Source organism: Triturus cristatus, chromosome 10 (assembly GCF_964204655.1).
Source record: "Triturus cristatus chromosome 10, aTriCri1.1, whole genome shotgun sequence".
Taxonomy (NCBI): Eukaryota; Metazoa; Chordata; class Amphibia; order Caudata; family Salamandridae; genus Triturus; species Triturus cristatus.
The window spans coordinates 1,020,051,127-1,020,069,935 of record NC_140593.1 but is presented as its reverse complement, the minus strand read 5'-3'; the positions used below and the strand labels follow the sequence as shown (position 1 = coordinate 1,020,069,935).

Genomic DNA, 18,809 nt, shown 5'->3' with positions numbered 1-18,809 from the left:
CATTTGATCCCACTCTGTACACAATTTATTTATGACACTGCCCCCCGAGGCCAGGCTCTTCCTTGGTCCTCAGAGCTGATTTTATAGATGCAAGAGATCCAGCCTTAATACACTGCTCCGCCTAGCCATGTTGAATGTATTTATGTCTGCTTCAGTAACCTGTGGCCTATTTCCCAAGAGGTAACACCCTTTTTTGGCCCCGTGCTTCCAAAGGTTCAAGCCTCGGCACCTAGACACAAATCACAGACCATGATGCTATCCCTGTGGATCTAGGGTCCATGACGCCCGTGCCAAGGCCAAAAATGGCACCTCACTCTGTGTTGTTCTCGCAGACACGCTCAAAATTGGCTGAAATAGTCTGGGTGGCTAAAGACAAGGTCAGAACTTGCCTTAATAAACAGTCCCTTACTGGGGACCAGAAATATGCGCAGATGAAAGGGTCATTGAGATCTGACTCTGAAGCCATAACCTTGCCTGATTAAGATTATGACGGTAAGGAGGATGATGATTCAGAGGCTGACAATTTGCTTCCTCCTCTGATGTTGGCTTTTATCTTGACTTACAAAATACTAGTCGTCTCACTACCTCTGCAGAAGAGGGCATCACTTACCCCTCGAAGCACCCGGCAGAGAAAAGTTCTTACTTTAGCACAGTGGTGCATAAAGGTTCAGAAACTATGGAACTGACTTTGCCCTCTGAAGAGCCAAAGCCTATAATTTTGCCAGAAATCTTGCTACCTTTTCTTCATTTGCTTCCATTTAACAAGGTGCTACTGAAATCAGGTTTGGCTGCCTGGGAAAACCAATTCTCAGGCCCAGCAGACTACAGACTAATTGACAGATTCCAAAGGCGTCCTCCGGGTGACCCAAAATTCTCATCCGCCAGTCCGTCTCCAAAGGTTCCGATGGTTCAGGCTTCATCCTCCAAATTGAACCCCAGTCCATTCTCTAAGGCCCGTAAAGAAGGTGTGTCTAAAAGACTGTACTACAGAGGCCATAAAGGTTTTGCGTCCAGCAGTCTCACTTTCTGTACATCAAATGCCATATGCCTACTAAATGCATGCCTTGTGGAAATGTGGCCAAACTGGCAGTTTTAAACCTACCGGAACACATGCATGAAATAGCTTTCCTGTTTGGTCCGTAATGGCTTGGATGCTTAAAAGCAGATGCTGCTGTGCTGTGTGGATTCAGCGGATACTATTGCCAGGTCCATGTGCATCACTGCCACACTAAGCCACCTTTTGTGGATGCATTTCACAGGTTTTTCAGCATATGTCCCGGTCATGCTGATGGACATGTCTCCATGGCAAGCAGATTTTTGGAGAGAAGGCCAACACTACAAGAGTAGCTGGGATGCAGCTCCATCATTGGATCTGGCCTTGCCACATCACATAACCTTCCGGGGCTACGCCAGAGCCCAGAAGTCCTGAATGAGGAAACCCTCTCAACTGGTGCAGACACCTCAGCAGACGTACCACTCCTTTTGGGGCATGGATGGATTTAAGGGTCACCAGCAGTAGACCCAGTTCCTTTTCTTTGGTCTGCTACCTCAAAACCACTCTAATTTCCCTTCCCACAATTAACATCACCATCTTCTATGGGATGGGCTCCATCTACTTTTTTGTCAATGGGGAGCCGATCATGGCATACCACTCTGCTATCCATCTGATCCTCAGGGACTTCAGAGTACCTTTCCTGCCCTTTCCTCCGACTGCCCTCCTTCTGACAGGGCATGCACTGCCCAGCACATACACCAAGTCTGGAGGCCATGGTCCTTGCCCTGCTGACTCAAGTCCATAGAGGTGGTGGCTCTGGAGAAAAGGGGCAGAGGCTTCTACTTCCCTTTGTCCCCATTAAGGACAGAGGTTAGAGGTGGACATAGTGCAAACAAACTCAAATATTTTGGAGCTTCATTCCTGCTGCTAGCTTGTGATGGTGAAGGCGAAAGAGTGCCTGGGGCCTTGGAGTAGTCTCTTGGACATCTTAATGCCTCATATGACCACATCCTTGACTAGTGCTATGCTGGCAAATTGCACAGTCTGCCAAGCAGATTATGGGAGAAGAGCATCTGGTAGCCTGCTCTGCTGATACTGTTGTTAATTGCTCTCCTTATTTCCTCTGTTCTAGAAGCCTTATATATTGGTCTCCACCTCCCAGTCACATGAGTAAGTCTTTTGAAAGGCACTCCTGATGACACCTTGATGCTGTAATTCCTTGTCTCTTCTTTTTCTGCTCCTACTCATTAATAGGTTTCCTCTAGCGTTATGAGAATGCACTGCCTTTAGACAGTGCAGATAATAAGACAAAAGTATTACACAGCATTAAAATAAACTATCTTTGAAATCTGTTCCAGCTTGTATCCACTTGCCCAGTGTCATATTGTTTGCCTTTCAAAACCCCACATTGCCTTATGTTCTGACATAAACATTTGCCTTTGTCTCATCCTTTGTTTTTAATCTTTCTGTATTGTTTGTGTTCTGATCTCTTTGCTTTGTACATTCTGATACACACTGTAACATTGCAAATACTGATTTCAGTTGCAGAGCTTGATTCCCTTTGTCCAGCTGCCCCCCAGTGAAGCAGTTTGTGAAGAGTATGGTCTGAATCACACTGCTCTCCCACACAATCTCTACACGTAAGTAGTTTCAGCAATACAACATCGGTGGTGTATCAATTATATTACGAAACAAACTACTTCCGATATTGCTACAGAGCACAATTGAATCTAAAATAAGTTGCAAATTTCCCTCTTTGAATTGCAGTTTATTGCAATATTATAATAAAGTTAATAAAGTTATGCACCCTGTCAATGTTAAAGTAATTAAACTGAAACAATTCACCACAAGTGACACACATTATTGCAAATATCTATTAATATTCCATGTTGAACAATGCACTTTAGGAAAACGGAGAGAAAAATTAAAGTAGTAGCAAATTCACACAAAAGCAACAATACAACTGAAAATAATTGATCAACAAGCCTCTCTTTTTGTGGAATTTTGTCTCTGATTTAACTAACATTTTACATATTAGAAATTGTGGAGCACAAGGAGGAAGGGAGAAATAGGAGTAAACATTTACACAGGCGGGAAGCGCTTTGGATATGCTGATCAGACAGGCTTCAATTTAGAAGACTCTGAGTGTTTAGAACTTAATTGCTTTCTATATGGGCAGCATAAACTACAGCGTGCTGGGCAAGCAGACTGGGGACTGGGAGTGATTTCAGCTGCTATACAGACCCCCATGAATGCGGCCACTTCATTTGCCATGAGAATTGTTTGTTTATTTTGTTGTTTAAAGTTGTTTATTAATTTAATGTGTACAACAAGGATGACATTACATTTCGGGTGTTGGTAGTTTTCATGGCTTGGTGCAACATGTGTGGTATAAGCAAGGGAGGGTAGGTGGGGGGTTGAAGGTCAAAGGGAAAAGGGTTGGTAACGAGAGGTGAAATATATTAACTTTTGCTCAACTTAGTTTCCTATCGTTCCCCAGCACCTAATTGCTCATTCTAATGATCGGATCAGGTTTATGTCCCTCCTTGTGTCATCAGACGTTGTACCTTTGAGATATATATGTCTAATGTTAGGGTGTTAGGCTCTGTGGTGAGTCATATTTATGCTTCTACTGTACTACGTGGCTTATGGTGGCTTGTGTACCACCATTGTCTATGATGTGCGCCTGGGGTTCCGTAATTGCCTGCCAGGCGGTTCGGAAGTCTAGGAGAATTGTGTCCCATGCATTCGCCATCAGGTGTTTACGAATCCCCATGGTATCTTCGCAGTGAAGCGCAACGCTCTCCGCCTGTGCCAGGTGGTCAATGAGTGAAACTAGGCCCTATTCCAACAATAAATTTTGACAAAGAGGGCCAAAGGGAATTATATTTACCGACCCGGTGGTTACTAATCCCTTAACCTTACATGTAATAACAACCAAAAGTAACCAGGGTCAAAAAACAGGAGCCAAATATTGCAATAAACAACGCTTTAGGAGAGAGAAAAAGCACAATTGTGAACAGTACCATCGATATTGAATCCCATCAGCCACTATAAATAACGCATATCATCATCTAGGATTCAGCCATACACACAGCTCTAGTGCTAGAGACACGTATGGTGTATGGAACCAAGGGAAGGCAATCAAGTTCACAGAAATCACAAACCCTGGTATGGTATGATGTTGCTAACGTGTAATTGAAAGTGGCAAATGGTCTGGAAGCAGTGCAAGAAAAACAAAATAGGTGAGTGCAGATGTTAAAAACAACTACTGGGTCAGTCCAACTAATTTATTCATAACTGACCGAGTGGTGTGGTTAAAAACAGTGCAGAAAGCAGTTTGAAATAATAACTGCTATTGTCCTAAAGTTGGTCTACATGTTTCAGCCATTATGATTGAGTATCAATCCGGCTTTCGTCAGGACCAGATCTACAAGCTACTGCTAGTTGGTGTGATGATCCAAAAAGAAAAATACGACCTACTTGAATGGAGGTATTGGGACACTCCCGAATATACGTGGAGTATTTAACAAATCCCCTAGATGTAGGGGGTCACGCCTCACCCCACCAGGCATCCGCTCAGGTGAAAGAGGCCCCGCTCTATCCGTCGGTACCTCCGGCTGTATTGAGCTGGACGGGGAGGCCCTCCCAGTGGGGGTTCCAGGTGTTTCCAGCGTTTGGTGATCAGACGCTTAGCTGTGATTAATCCTAGGTCTGTAAACCTGGATGTTGTTTTGTGTTTTTTGGATCTGTGGTAGAGGCCCAGGAGGCACACCTCCCAAGAGGTGCCCAATTCATGGCCATTACAATTCGACAAATAAGTGATTACTACTTCCCAGTATGTGGTGAGGGTAGTACAGTACCACAGCATGTGCCATAGGTCTGCATCTTCATGGTTACATCTGGGGCAGTGAGAGTTTATGCGTCCAAAGTATTTATTGATTCTAGCTGGTGTCAGGTATGCCCTGTGAACTATAAAATACTGTATGAGGTGAAATCTAGCATTTCATACGTGTAGGTCCCTCAAACACGGCTGCTCACTCCTTATCTGTGCATGGTCTTTGTAAATCAGTGTCCCAGTGCTGCCTGAGAGACGTCTGTGGCTATGCTGTATGTGTTCTTAGTGAGGCTTGAGCCATTTGGCGAGGTGTCTTCTCGTACCCAACTCGTGTATATATTGAATGGTGAGATGTGTCGCGGGCTCATGGGATATGTGTCCCTATAGTGTTCACAATGTCAAGGTTAGTGAGGTATACAATAGGATTTGACTCCTCTGCTGATTATTCTCGTCCATGAGGGTATTGAAGGGCACTAATTGGCCGTCACGATATAAGTGACCCAAGGTCTGTAGTTCTGCCTCCTCCCAGGTGGAGAATTCTATTTAGGCAATGATGCATGACCCTCCGGGCATGCCGCGTATGGGTAAAGAAGGTGCCTATGGGATTATAATTCATTTGATGAGTAAGCTGCGATGGAAGCATCAGTAGGCTACCTCCAGTAGCAATTGGATCGGGTTGCTCCTTTCCACCCAGGGTGGGACAGACTTATAATGAACGAGTGTGTACTACCTGGTAGTTGTGTGGCCGTGTCTGTCAGATGTGCTCCTCCAATCCATTTGGCTATCCATTGGAGTTGCGCCTCCAGATAGTAATGCTCCATATTAGGCACTGCCAGTCCTCCCTGATTTGTTTGTAGGTATAGTTTAGATAGCGCAACTCTGCAGTGTGTACCATGGCAGATAAATTCTCGCATGGTACGTAGGAGCGAGCGAGCAAAAAATTAGGGGCCTGATCTAGAGCAGCAAATTGGTAAAGTAATATATGAGTCTCAGAAGGACCACCATTTTAAGGAGCGCTATGCGACCCATTACTGTCAGGGGGAGGGTGCGCCAGAAGGACATTTGCAATCTGGTTGCGCTGATAGCGCGCATAAGGTTGTCCTTCAGCAGATCGCCTGGTTGGTGATAGACCCTGACACGAAACATGGACAGCTGCCACTGCACTCCCATGCCATTAACCACTAATGTTAGGTTAGCGGTAGACGCAACAAACTGATTGTTTGTTTATTTGTTAAGAACATTTGGGTATAATAATGTTTCATGAGTGCTGATATGGTAACTGGGATTTATATAGTTTTTTTCAGTTTTTTGGTTTATTAATTTGAGCGCATAGACACCCCAAGGCATTGAGCAGATATTTCTGCTAAAACAGAAAAGCAAGACAAACAAAAAGGTGAGAAAATAACAGAACAAGTACGTTTTAAGTACTTTGTTAAAACATAAGTGATTCTGAATTCTTCATAGATGAACAGGCAGGAAATTCAATAATTTAGGCATTGTTTGCTTATTATGTCTACTCCGGGTTCAAGCTGGCCTGTTAAGTCCAGGATTGGTAGCCAGTGCAGCCTTTGCTTTGCTTGAGAGACATCTTTGTATTTCTTCAGTCCAACTTCATTCCTTTCTGCAAAATTTGCATTAGGCTGACGTATAGCTCTGTGAATAAATGCATAAGTGTCTCAGTGGGTTTGTGAGTGGATGCACGAGAATCCGAGTGTGTCTGTGAGTGTGTACATGAGTCAGTGAGTGGGTGCATTAGTGTCTGAGTGGGTCTGTAAGTTGGTGCGTGAGTCTCTGAGGGGGTCTTGAGTGGGTGCGTGAGTCACTGAGTGGGTCTGTGAGTGGGTGCGTCTGAGTGGGTGCGTGAGTCTCTGAGTGTCTGTAACTCTGTGACTGCATGCATTAGTGTATGAGTGACTGAATGTATATATATATTTTTTATTTTGTCAAGATTCATGACTCCATCGCAACCCTACAGAGGAAGGGGCACGCTGAGAGCAGCAACTCCTCGCATGTGGGCAGTGCTCCACAAACCCCAAACTACAGCCATTGGGTCAGGGTGCCCCCACCCTGACCCCTTCTATGCTTTTGAATCTTCATTTTTATCCTCTGGGGCAGACTCCTGCTTAACAAAATGGCCTTCGCAACTCTTTAGGTAGGTTGCGGCCAGCCAATCCCAGTACATCTCATGGCGCGTGGGTGCGCGTACCTCCGCATGAGCGTTGCGGATCCTACTCGTCCCTATATATATATCTACAAATTGTTTTTTCTTTTAATATCTCAAAAACTACAGAACGGATTTACGGCAATTTACAAAAAGGTCGCTTTTTAAACCAACAGCTACCTTTCTGCCAAATTTGGTGTAATTCCGTTCAGTAGTTCGGGATGTAGCTGTGTCCAAAATCTCTATGGGAATTAACATAGAGAAAACGCATTTTGGTACCCCTAACCCGTTTTTCATGGGCCCCACTTGATGGATAACCCTAAACCTTTCAACACAGCAGCTGAACTGAGTATCATACTAATGTTGAAAAATGTGTGAGAATTCGTCAAACTGCGCCAAAGTTATTGGCAAAACAAAAAACGCTATCCTGTGGAAACAAGGTCCTATGATTTCCATAATTTGGCCATTGCTTACCTGATAGAGCTTGAAGGCAGTGATGTAGAACGGTGGTATTCGGTATAACAACTGACAATGAAAATGATTGTCGTTTAGAGTAATTGTACTTGAATGTGTTCCATGTGGAGATCCTGAAAATCTGACCTGATTCTAGCCTTCATGGAACAACTTTGTGGGTCTCTGGATTGTTGTCTTCATCACTTAGCTCCTCATCATAAACAAACTGAGGTCTTATAAGAAGTTAAGATTGGTCCTACACCCTGCAAAGATATAGATTTCTCACCATCTTCAGTGCCCCTCTATTTTGTCAAATTTATAGGACAGGAGAAGGAAATCCGTTTGAAAGCCTAATAGAGTTCGTATGAATTTGAATTGGCATCTCTTTGCTGATGTCCTCTGCTACTTGACAATCTGTGTTTATGTTTAATAGCATTACAGGATTTATTTCCCGCTGTGATCATGGAGTTGGACGCAGTGCAACAGACAGGCAGTTTTTCTTCATCAATCAACGCCCATGTGACCCAGCAAAGGTAATTTCTCACACCAATGTTGAATCTTTATCTTGTGGGTGATTCATGCTCTTTGTGTACGGTGATGACTATGATTTTCCTCGAAACATGATTATGAGCCAGTTGAAGTCCAGCACTGGTTATTTACCCAGCAAAAATGCTAGGTGGTGCAACAGAAATTACTTAAGTTCATGTTTGTTTACAGAGGGCAAAATAAGTCAGCATTTTGTTCACTTGAAAAAGTACCAAGCAAGGGGTGGAGCGATGACCCTGCTATAAGTGAACATCTGAATAGGAGTAAGGGCTTAGAAGAGCCGAGTCTGATAGTTAAGGGTACTGGGCTGTCTGAGCAGTTTGATACATACAGGGAAATGTATCAGTCCTCTAACTTGGTGGTTCAATAAGTCTTCAAAATTCATTGAACTTTAGAAGTTTGCTCAGTACTGCATGTAAACTCCTGTTTGGCCTCAATCCAGTTCTTGCAGCAGACATACTAGTTGCCAGATAAGTTGATTGTTTCAGTAGCAAGGAGAGAGATGGATTCAGCATAAAGTCTGGGCCTCCTTCGTCATTCATGTTGTGTGGAGGTAAGCATTTACAGTACTAAGGCTGAGACCTCACATGAATACTGCATTCAGATATGCACAGAGAAAAAGCTAAATGTGCTTACAAGCTTCTAGTGGTGTATGCATAACTTACCTTCGCAACTTCTTTTAGTGTATGGACAACACTTTAATCTCTTTGAGTAAAGGAGTTTAAAAACTGAGGACTCCGCTATTATTCATCATTTGTGACTGTTGTAGAATACATTATTATTGAAATAGTTAACTTTCAGCCTTGTCTAGAACGGTTCCTTTCATTTGGGGGACACAGCTTGAATGGGTGACAACTATCTCATGATAATTCCCTTTACATCGTTGAATAATGCTATAATGTACTATGCGTGTAGCTATAGTGTAGTTACTTCTTAATAGGCACACAGGTATGGTGCTTCAAACGTCTGACATTGCCATTTGTGTCTTTCACTGCTCCTCTTCTTTCTGCTTAGGTTTCTAAGCTGGTTAATGAAGTCTACCACATATACAACAGACATCAGTATCCATTTATTGTACTCAACATCTGTGTTAATTCAGGTAAGGAATTTATGAAAATTCTGTAGCTCACATTAAATAATGTTACCATAAGTAACACAAAGGGTATAAAAAGTACATCGAAGTCTAAATTCAAGTATTTTTGTCCAACAGAGTAGTTTAGTAAAGAGTAAGTAAACATTGATATATATAATCGATTATGATTTAATATTCGTTTATTGAATTTATATATTTTTTATGCGCCTGTATTAATTATGTGTTGAGCTGCTAAACCGAATTAGTTATACTGGTCTGATCTGTTTGCTGTGTAATCCCTTTTTTACTGATATTTTATGGGCACTTGCCCAGTATATCTTTATTCCCCCTTTTTTTCAGTGTGTATTGTAGCTTGATATTTTGATATATATTTTATATTGTATTATATTATCCGCCGACACTGTTTATAGGGGTTTACTATTTTAAAACAACTCTAGAGCCTGTTGTTTTATTTTTAGAATGCCTGGATAAGAATTTTCTTGTTAAACATTTCAGACCTGTAGCGATTTATCGCGAATAGTATTTGTTAGAAATGAGGGGGCTCTGGTTGACGCAGGTGTGAACCCACAACAAGCAGGGACCCTTTACTTCTTGTCAGGGCGAAGGATGACTCCCCAGAATAACCCCTGCTCACCCTCTAGGTGCGTGGCGCGAGCAGTCTAGGCTAAGTCTCAGGCGTACACGGTTAAGCAAATGCAATTACACATACAGTAAACCCCTTGCATGCACCACAAACGGACACCAATCAGGAAGTATATAAAAATAAGCTTTTATGTAGATTCAGCAGATTCAAATACAAGGCCCAGTAACGTTGAACTGATGGGGCCACAATTCTTGGAAGTGTCGTCAAGTTCTCTTTGTTTTACGGAAAGTTCTTTAGGCGGGCACAAGGTAACTGTAGGCCTCAGCGCACTTCGTGCTGAGGCAGCGCCCAGGGAGCACACAGCAGATGACAGGGAAATAAGAACGTTGCGGACCCTGGATCCGATGCGAGCTCGCGGTCGAGGTCGTAAGTACAGTACCTTGTTTCTTGACGCAAAGGCGGGTGCGGGATTTCAGCGGCTCTTCGACAGAAGAGCGAGGCGGCGTCCGGGGCTCCCACACTTCACGAGGGTGTCTGATCTTCAGGCTCACGACAAGAGCGGGGTGTTGCAGGTGGCGTGTGAACAAAGCGGGGCAGCCGGGCACGCAGATACGTCCGGGCCGTCCGAGGCTTGGAGATGCTCACAAACGCCGATTCCGGCGGGAGGGTGAAGGTGCACAGCGAGCCTCCAACGAGCGAGGTGACGGGGCAGCCCAGCACAGCGTAGGGGGAGCGGCTCCGATCGAGCGAGGCTCTTCCCAAGGCGGGGGCGGCTAAGCAGTCCTGGTCACGGCTCAGGGAGGGACTGGGCACGAGGGTCACAGCTCCGGCGAGGGAAAGGACACCACAGTCCAGCAGCAGGCGAGTGAAGATCAGGTAGAGCCCAATGGTCCTGGGGCTCAGTTCAGGGGGCAAGCTCAGTTCCAAGCCCTTGGAGATCGTTTTGGAAAAGCACAAGTCTTGAAAGTAAAAGTAAAGTAAAAGTCTTCAGCAACAGTTTCTCTTCTCTCCTTTGGCAGCAAGGTCACCACTGCAGGCCAATCCCCCAGGATAGGGACAGTCTTCCTCCTACAGCTTTCCCGGTGCCTCCTCCTCAGGCAGAGATTCTTCTTGGTCAAAAGCGGATCTAGTTTCTTAGGAGCAGGGCTCCTCCATTTATACAGCAAATCTTTTGTTCTCCCAGGCCAGGGGGGCCCTTGCCTAGTTCAGTCCGGTTTCTGAGCACTTTGTTTACGTGATGCAGGCTTCTTCTTTCAGAGTGCAGGGCAGAGTCATCAGACGCTCCACAGGGGGTGGAGCCGGCATCGAGGTAGCGGAGCACTGTCCTATTCAGAGCCTAGGAGCACTCCTCCCACCCATCTACCTGTCGATCGTCCTATTCATACCAGGCTACCTAGCCCTGCCCATCTGGGTTCCCCCAGCCCTGTCACTCACACCAGCCAGACATCAGATACACATCATGCAGAGGCGGCTGAAATGTTTAGGCAAGCAAAGGCCAACTTTCTAAAAGTGACATTTGCAAACCCGGAATATTAAAATAAACCTTGCGAAAAGATGTACCTTATTATTCCGAGTTCAGGCATACTAAACTCGATCTTCTACCATGTTCCCTGGGTCGGTTAGGATCATAGGGTGTAATAATCCAGGCCGCCCATACTGGCCTATGAGAACAGGGTAGCCTTGCAGTAGTGAACAACAAGATGGCGGTAATTCACTACTAGGACATGCCAGGCATCCGGGCTTGTCCTACCTTAGGCTTACAACGCACCCTGCCCGTGGGCCTACCAGAGGGGTGACTAACATGCAGCTAAGGGAAGGTTTTAGGGACTGGCAAGTGTGGGCACTTGCCGGTCAGCATGTCAGTACCAGACTGCACGCAGGTTCTGCGGTGGCAGACCTCAGACATATTTTACCGGCCGCTCCTGTGGGTGGCACAACCAGTGCTGCAAGCCCACCAGCGGGGTTCGCATTTACATGCCCTGGCGCCCCTGGCGCACTTTACTGGGGTCTGACAGTAAATCAAACAGTCCAATCATGGAATCCAACCAACATATACAATTTACATAGGGAGCACTCGCACCGCGACACTGGTTGGCAGTGGCACAGCGCGCTGAGCGGCCAACACCATAAACCACATGAGGCACAGCGACAAAAAGAGGAAGGGAGACTCACGCCAAGGTGCCAGGTCTAACACGTGTCCCCTCCAGCTGAAAAGTGGGGGGAACTACCCTACCCCAGGGAGTTCCTCATCACTAAGGCGGAAAAATCTGGACAGACCGTCAGCATTGGCGTGATCTGTACCAGGGCGATGTTCCACCGTGAAATCCATACCCTGTAGGGAAATGGACCACCTCAACAGCTTTGGATTCTCACCCCTCATATGCATCAACCATCTGAGGGGCCTGTGGTCCGTCTGAACCCGGAAGTGAGACCCAAACAAGTAGGGTCTTAGCTTCTTCAGCGCCCAGACCACAGCAAATGCCTCACGCTCAATAGCACTCCACCTTTGTTCCCGTGGAAGTAACCTCCTGCTAAGAAAGGCTACGGGTTGATCTAGGCCCTCCTCATTAATCTGTGAAAGAACAGCCCCCACACCATGCTCTGAAGCGTCTGTCTGAACGATAAACTCTTTGGAGAAGTTGGGAGCCAAGAGCACGGGCGCCGTGCACATAGCAGTTTTCAAGGCCTCAAAAGCTTTCTGACAGGAGTCAGTCCAGATCACTTTCCTGGGCTGCTTCTTCGAAGTCAGCGCTGTCAAGGGGGCAACCATGTTGCCATACCCCTTGACAAACCTCCTGTAGTACCCGGTGAGACCTAGGAAGGCTCTCACCTCCGTCTGGGTTTTGGGCGCCTCCCAATTCAGGATGGTTTCTATCTTGGGCTGAAGGGGTGCCACCTGGCCACTCCCAACTTGGTGTCCCAAGTACACCACGGAACCCTGCCCGATCTGGCACTTACTCGCCTTGATCGTGAGGCCTGCCTTGCGCAGCGCCATCAACACTTCCCAGAGGTGACGCAAGTGTTCCTCCCAAGTGGAGCTGAACACTGCGATGTCATCCAGGTAGGCTGCACTGAACGAATCCAGCCCAGCCAACACCTGGTTGACCAATCTCTGGAAGGTGGCAGGGGCATTCTTCATCCCAAATGGCATAACCCGGAACTGGTAGTGCCCATCTGGGGTGGAAAATGCTGACCTCTCTTTGGCCCCCTCGGTCAAGGCGATTTGCCAATACCCCGACGTTAAATCAAACGTGCTGAGGTAGTTGGCAGCCCCTAGCCGATCGATGAGCTCATCAGCTCTGGGGATGGGGTGTGCGTCGGTCCTAGTGACCGAATTGAGTCCTCTGTAGTCCACACAGAACCGGAGTTCGGGTGTGGCTCCCGGCGCTGCAGCCTTTGGGACCAAGACCACGGGGCTGGCCCAAGGACTGCTAGAAGACTCAATTACCCCGAGGGCAAACATCTTGGAGACCTCCTCCTTGATGCATGTCCTCACCCTGTCAGTCACCCGGTAGGCCTTGTGCCGCACAGGTGGACTATCCCCAGTGTCCACATCATGGACGCACCAATCAGTGACACCAGGGATCAGGGAGAACAGGTCAGAAAACTGTCCCAGCAGCTGGCGACAATCATTCTGTTGCTCAGGGGTCAGGGTGGAAGAGAGGATGACACCATCCACTGACCCATCTTGCTCCTTGGCTGACAGGAGGTCAGGAAGAGGTTCTGTCTCCTCTTCCATTCCAGCATCTGTTGCCAAGAGCATGCCCACTTGGGACCTCTCCAAGTGGGGCTTGAGGCGGTTGACATGTAGGACCCTTAAGGGGTTCCTCGGAGACTTCAGGTCCACCACGTAGGTAACAGGACTCTTGCGCTCCACCACCTCAAAGGGACCGGTCCACTTATCCTGGAGCGCACACGGCTCCACGGGGGCCAAGACCCATACTTTCTGTCCAGGCTGAAGCTCTACCAGAGTGGCATTCTGGTCGTACCACCGCTTCATCTCCTCCTGGCTGGCTTCCAGATTTGCCTCAGCAAGTTGCCTGAATCGCCTAGTCTGATTCCTGAAGGCCAGCATGTAACTATATACATTCTGGGGAGGCTTCCTGGGAGATTGCTCCCAGCCTTCTTTGACCAGACTTAGAGGTCCTCTGACTGGGTGACCATACAGAAGCTCAAAGGGACTGAACCCCAGAGACTTCTGTGGCACCTCACGGTAAGCGAAGAGAAGGCATGGTAAGAGGACGTCCCACTTACGCCTCATGGCTCCTTCTAGGCCCATTATCATGCCTTTGAGGGTTCGGTTGAATCTCTCAACCAACCCGTTTCCTTGGGGGTGGTAAGGGGTGGTGAACTTGTAGGTTACACCACACTCTTGCCAAAGAGATTTCATGTACTTGGACATGAAATTGGTACCTCGGTCAGACACCACTTCTAGAGGGAATCCCACTCGGGAGAAAATTCCCATCAGTGCCCGTCCCACCACGGGGGCCGTCACTGTCCTTAGAGGAATGGCTTCCGGGTACCGGGTGGCATGGTCCACCAGGACCAGGATGAACCTATTGCCCATCGCTGTCTTGGGGTCCAGTGGCCCTACAATGTCAATCCCCACTCGCTGGAATGGGGTACCGACCACAGGGAATGGCTGGAGTGGAGCCTTCTGCTTCCTTCCACTCTTTCCACTTGCCTGGCAAGTTTGGCATGTCCTGCAGTGAGTATCGGAACTCCTGCGCATTTGAGGCCAATAAAAGTGGGTGACAAGCCTTTCAAAGGTCTTGTCCTGCCCCAAATGCCCTGCCAATGGCACATCGTGAGCCAGCCCCAGTAGGAAGGCTCTGAAGTCCTGGGGTACCACCAGCGCACGGGCTGACCCAGGCTCAGCAACCTTAGGCTCTGTATATAGGAGGTCGTTCTCCCAGTAAACGAAATGCGATCCTGACTGATCACCTGCGGCCTGGTCTGCAGCCTGCTGCCGCATACCCACGAGAGAAGGGCACTCTTTCTGTGCCTTGCAAAAGTCCTCCCTGGTGGGACCCCCTTCCTGCTGCCAATGGGTCAGCTCCGGCAGGTCTCCCAGTTCAGCTATCTGCTCCCCTGTAGGCTCCAGGGCATCCCCCTCAAGGTCTGCTTCCTCCTGGACCGTGGGAACTTCAGGGGCCGGCTTCCCGCGCCCCTTGCTCCTTCTCTCTGAGGCCGGTTCCTGGGCCTCCCTCTCAGGCTCCAGGACCTCTTGAGTACCTCTACTGGCTGCCATGGACCGTGTGGTGACACACGCCCAATCCGGCATACCCAACATCTCCAGGTGAGCACTCCGCTCCACCTTAGCCCAAGGTGAGCTCTCCAAATCGTTCCCCAACAAACAGTCTACAGGCATGGCGGGCCTCACAGCTACCTGAAGAGTACCAGAGACCCCCCCCCACTCAAAGGGAACCTGAGCCACCTTGCAGTGTCTCTCTGTGTTGTCAGCGGCAACAACGGGATAGAATGCATTGGGGACCACCTGCTCCTGAGACACCAGGTGACACCTGACAGCTGTCACACTGGCTCCTGTATCTCTAAGAGCTTCCACTCTATGGCCATTTATGGTCACCCACTGCCTGTACTTCTTAGTGTTCTCAGGCAGCTGGGTTGGAGGGACCACTTCACGGTCTCCTAGCGAGACCAGGGACATCTCTGCGGGACCCCACCCACCTTGGACATCCCTCTCCTCCCCCAAGGCTACACTAGTCACCTGCCGGGGTGGAGCACCAGTGGGTGCTGGTTTACCAAACAACGGACATTTTACATCAGAGGCAAAATGCCCCAAATTGTTACACCTGTAACATCTTACGGGCCCCTTTGGAACAGGAGGACCTGTCGGGGCCCCGGTCGGTTTCTGGGGTGGGGGAGGCTGAGAACCCTTCCCTTGGTTCCCTTGGGGACTATTTTGGGGCCCTTTTTGGAACTGCTTCTGTTTACCCCTGTCCCACCCACTCTTCTGCTGGGGACCCTGCCCACCCTTGGCGGAATCTCCCACGGTACCCTTGTGGACCCTGGTACTGACCCAGCGGTCCGCCTCCTCAGCAAGCTTCCTCGGGTTAGTCAGCTTACTATCGATCAGGTGCTGGCGTAGCTCAGGAAAACAATTACTGGACAAGTGCTCCCATGCCATTAAATCAAGAAGCCCTTGATAATCATTTACCTTACTACCCTTTACCCAACCATCCAGCGCTCTGCAAAAGAAAGTCACATACTCCACATACGTACTATTGGGAATCTTAGTGCAACCCCTGAACCTCTGTCTATATAACTCAGGGGTCAACCCATACCTAGCCATCAATGCTTCCTTCATATGGGCATAAGAATTACGAACATCAACAGGTAAATCTAACAGTGTGTCCCGCCCTTCACTCAGGAACCTTCCCCACAACCCCGCTCCCCAATCTTTCTCAGGGACCCGGTGGGAAGACATGGCTACCTCGTAGGCTCTGAACCACTGCCCGATGTCGTCATTCCTGAAGAACTCCTTCACTACATCCTTGGGAATATAAACTCTTGATTCCGCCGGTACTGGCGGTGTGCTGCCACCAGAGGGATTAAGCTCCAAACTTTTTGCTTTCAGCTCCAGCTCCCTCAGCTTCATGTCATGCTCTAATTGTAGTTTCTTTTCTTCCATGGCTAATCTTTGTTTTTCCATATCCATCTGCCCATGAAGTTTTGCCATTTCCACCTCGTGTGCCCGGGTTGCTGCCCTGTCCGCCAACTCTTCTGGTGACAGGCATCTGCCAATCTCATGGACACTTTCTGGTGGAACCACTTCCACCTGATTCTCTGGTGCCTTTGACTCATACCAGGCCCTCAGCGCCTTCACAAATTGGGTCTTGTTTTTCAATCCAGTTTGGGCAATCCTGAACTTGGAGCAAAGACCTTTCAAGTCTTCATTGGTACGATTCTGAAGTGCGTCTTCCTCCCAATCTACGTCTTCAAATCCAGAGATTATGGAAGCCGCCCTTCCGGCTGAAAGTGAACCAGGCATGGCTCTAGCAACGGAGACTCTTGGCAAAACAAAAACAAATGCTAGCCTTGTGGCTGTGTTACTGGTCTGCTTTCACTACGTGGTGATCAGTGATTCACTATACGCAAACCACAAATGCAAATCCGTAAATCCTCACCGCTGCCACCAATGTTAGAAATGAGGGGGCTCTGGTTGACGCAGGTGTGAACCCACAACAAGCAGGGACCCCTTACTTCTTGTCAGGGCGAAGGATGACTCCCCAGAATAACCCCTGCTCACCCTCTAGGTGCGTGGCGCGAGCAGTCTAGGCTAAGTCTCAGGCGTACACGGTTAAGCAAATGCAATTACACATACAGTAAACCCCTTGCATGCACCACAAACGGACACCAATCAGGAAGTATATAAAAATAAGCTTTTATGTAGATTCAGCAGATTCAAATACAAGGCCCAGTAACGTTGAACTGATGGGGCCACAATTCTTGGAAGTGTCGTCAAGTTCTCTTTGTTTTACGGAAAGTTCTTTAGGCGGGCACAAGGTAACTGTAGGCCTCAGCGCACTTCGTGCTGAGGCAGCGCCCAGGGAGCACACAGCAGATGACAGGGAAATAAGAACGTTGCGGACCCTGGATCCGATGCGAGCTCGCGGTCGAGGTCGTAAGTACAGTACCTTGTTTCTTTTTTTTTTTTTTTTTTTTTTTTTTTTGAAACCGTTTATTGCAGTTTATAGAAGTTACAGGTATGGGCCTACAACCACACGGCCGGCCGCTAGAGCATCAAAAACATATTACATACATACAGCAAAAAGCTTTCTCAGCGGTGCACAGTAGGAAGACAGGAGTGATCAATGGTGCAGGCCTCACAGCTCCATGCCCACAGTACGGTTCCATTTTCTTAACGCAAAACAACGTAAACAAACCACAACCGCAAGGCAACCCTCGATCCAACGTGACAACACGTGCTCCATAAGTGGGGGATCCAAACCAGCAGCAAAATTCTGAAGAGGGGGACGGGAGTAGATCAGGGACTGGGGGACCGCGCGCCCGCGGCCAAGGGAGGGGCGCCATCTAGGGAGACGGAGCCGGCGAGGCCGCCGGTAGCAGCGGCGGCTCACAAATACCCCCGCGGTAGGCGTTCCAGGGGCCCCAGAGTTTCATCCACGCCCCAGGCTTACCCCTCGCCACATACACCACCTTTTCACGAAACATACACCAATCCATATGCTCTTTCCAGGCCGACACCGCAGGGGGCCTCTGGGATCCCCACAATTGGGCAATATCACGCTTGGCTATCATGTATCCCAGAGTCACCCACCGCGCCTGCGGGACCGAGTAGTCATTTGGTTCCCAGACATTCAGCAAGCATCTCCTCGCTTCAGGCAGCAGCGCGACACGCGTAACCATTCGTAGAACCTCATGCACACCACGCCAGAATCGCTCCACCTTCGGGCACTCCCACAGTATATGCATGAAAGTCGCCAACGCACCACAGCCACGCTTACACATTCCATCACCGGCAAAACCCATACGTAAAAGCCTTGGCCCCGTCACGTAGACCCGGTGAAGGATCTTGAGCTGGACGAAACGAAGGCGAGCCGGGATGGCCACCTCTTTCGGGGAGGCCACCGCGGAGATCCAATCCTCGTCGTCCAGCTCCAGCCCGTCGGCAACCCAAGCCTCGTGGAGACTAGTCAGCAGACACGATCTATCGTTAATCAATTTTTTGTATATGAGGGAGATCGTGCTGTCCGGGACATGGCCATCTAGCACTCTGTCCTCCAGGGGGGAAGACTCCGGAATGGATGCAACATCCGGGAAGACGGAGCCCAGCGCATGGCGGACCTGTAGGTACCGAAAGTACTCACTGCCCTGCAGCTGAAACTCCGCCTGCAGCGTCTCAAAAGTTTTGAATCCCCCCCTCGTCCAGAGATCTCCCACCGTGCTGATTCCGATCGTGTCCCACTTCTCGAAGCCCTTCGACGTCCACAGGGAGCCCAACCTCTCAGATGCATACAGCGGAGACGCTCGGGTCAAACGGTCCTTCCACCCCATAGCTGCATTAGCCGCGTGCCAGACACGCACCATGACACGCGTCGGTCCCGTCAAACGGGAGTCGGGCGCGCCAGAGTAGAGCGCTCGATTATAATCGCCACC

General features: G+C 48.6%; 1 protein-coding gene across 2 annotated transcripts in view; it reads left to right on the top strand.

Annotated features, from left to right (window-relative positions):
• PMS2 (PMS1 homolog 2, mismatch repair system component) overlaps positions 1-18,809 on the top strand; it is a 127,628-nt gene that overhangs the window by 62,726 nt on the left and 46,093 nt on the right. For both annotated transcript variants that reach the window (XR_014969617.1, XM_085629017.1), the window contains exons 7-9: positions 2,537-2,634; positions 7,880-7,979; positions 9,007-9,091. Coding sequence is in view for 1 of the 2 variants with exons in the window: in XM_085629017.1 (XP_085485143.1) it covers positions 2,537-2,634; positions 7,880-7,979; positions 9,007-9,091 (283 nt within the window). In the remaining variant the exon portion in view is untranslated. The remainder of the gene's footprint in view (positions 1-2,536; positions 2,635-7,879; positions 7,980-9,006; positions 9,092-18,809) is intronic.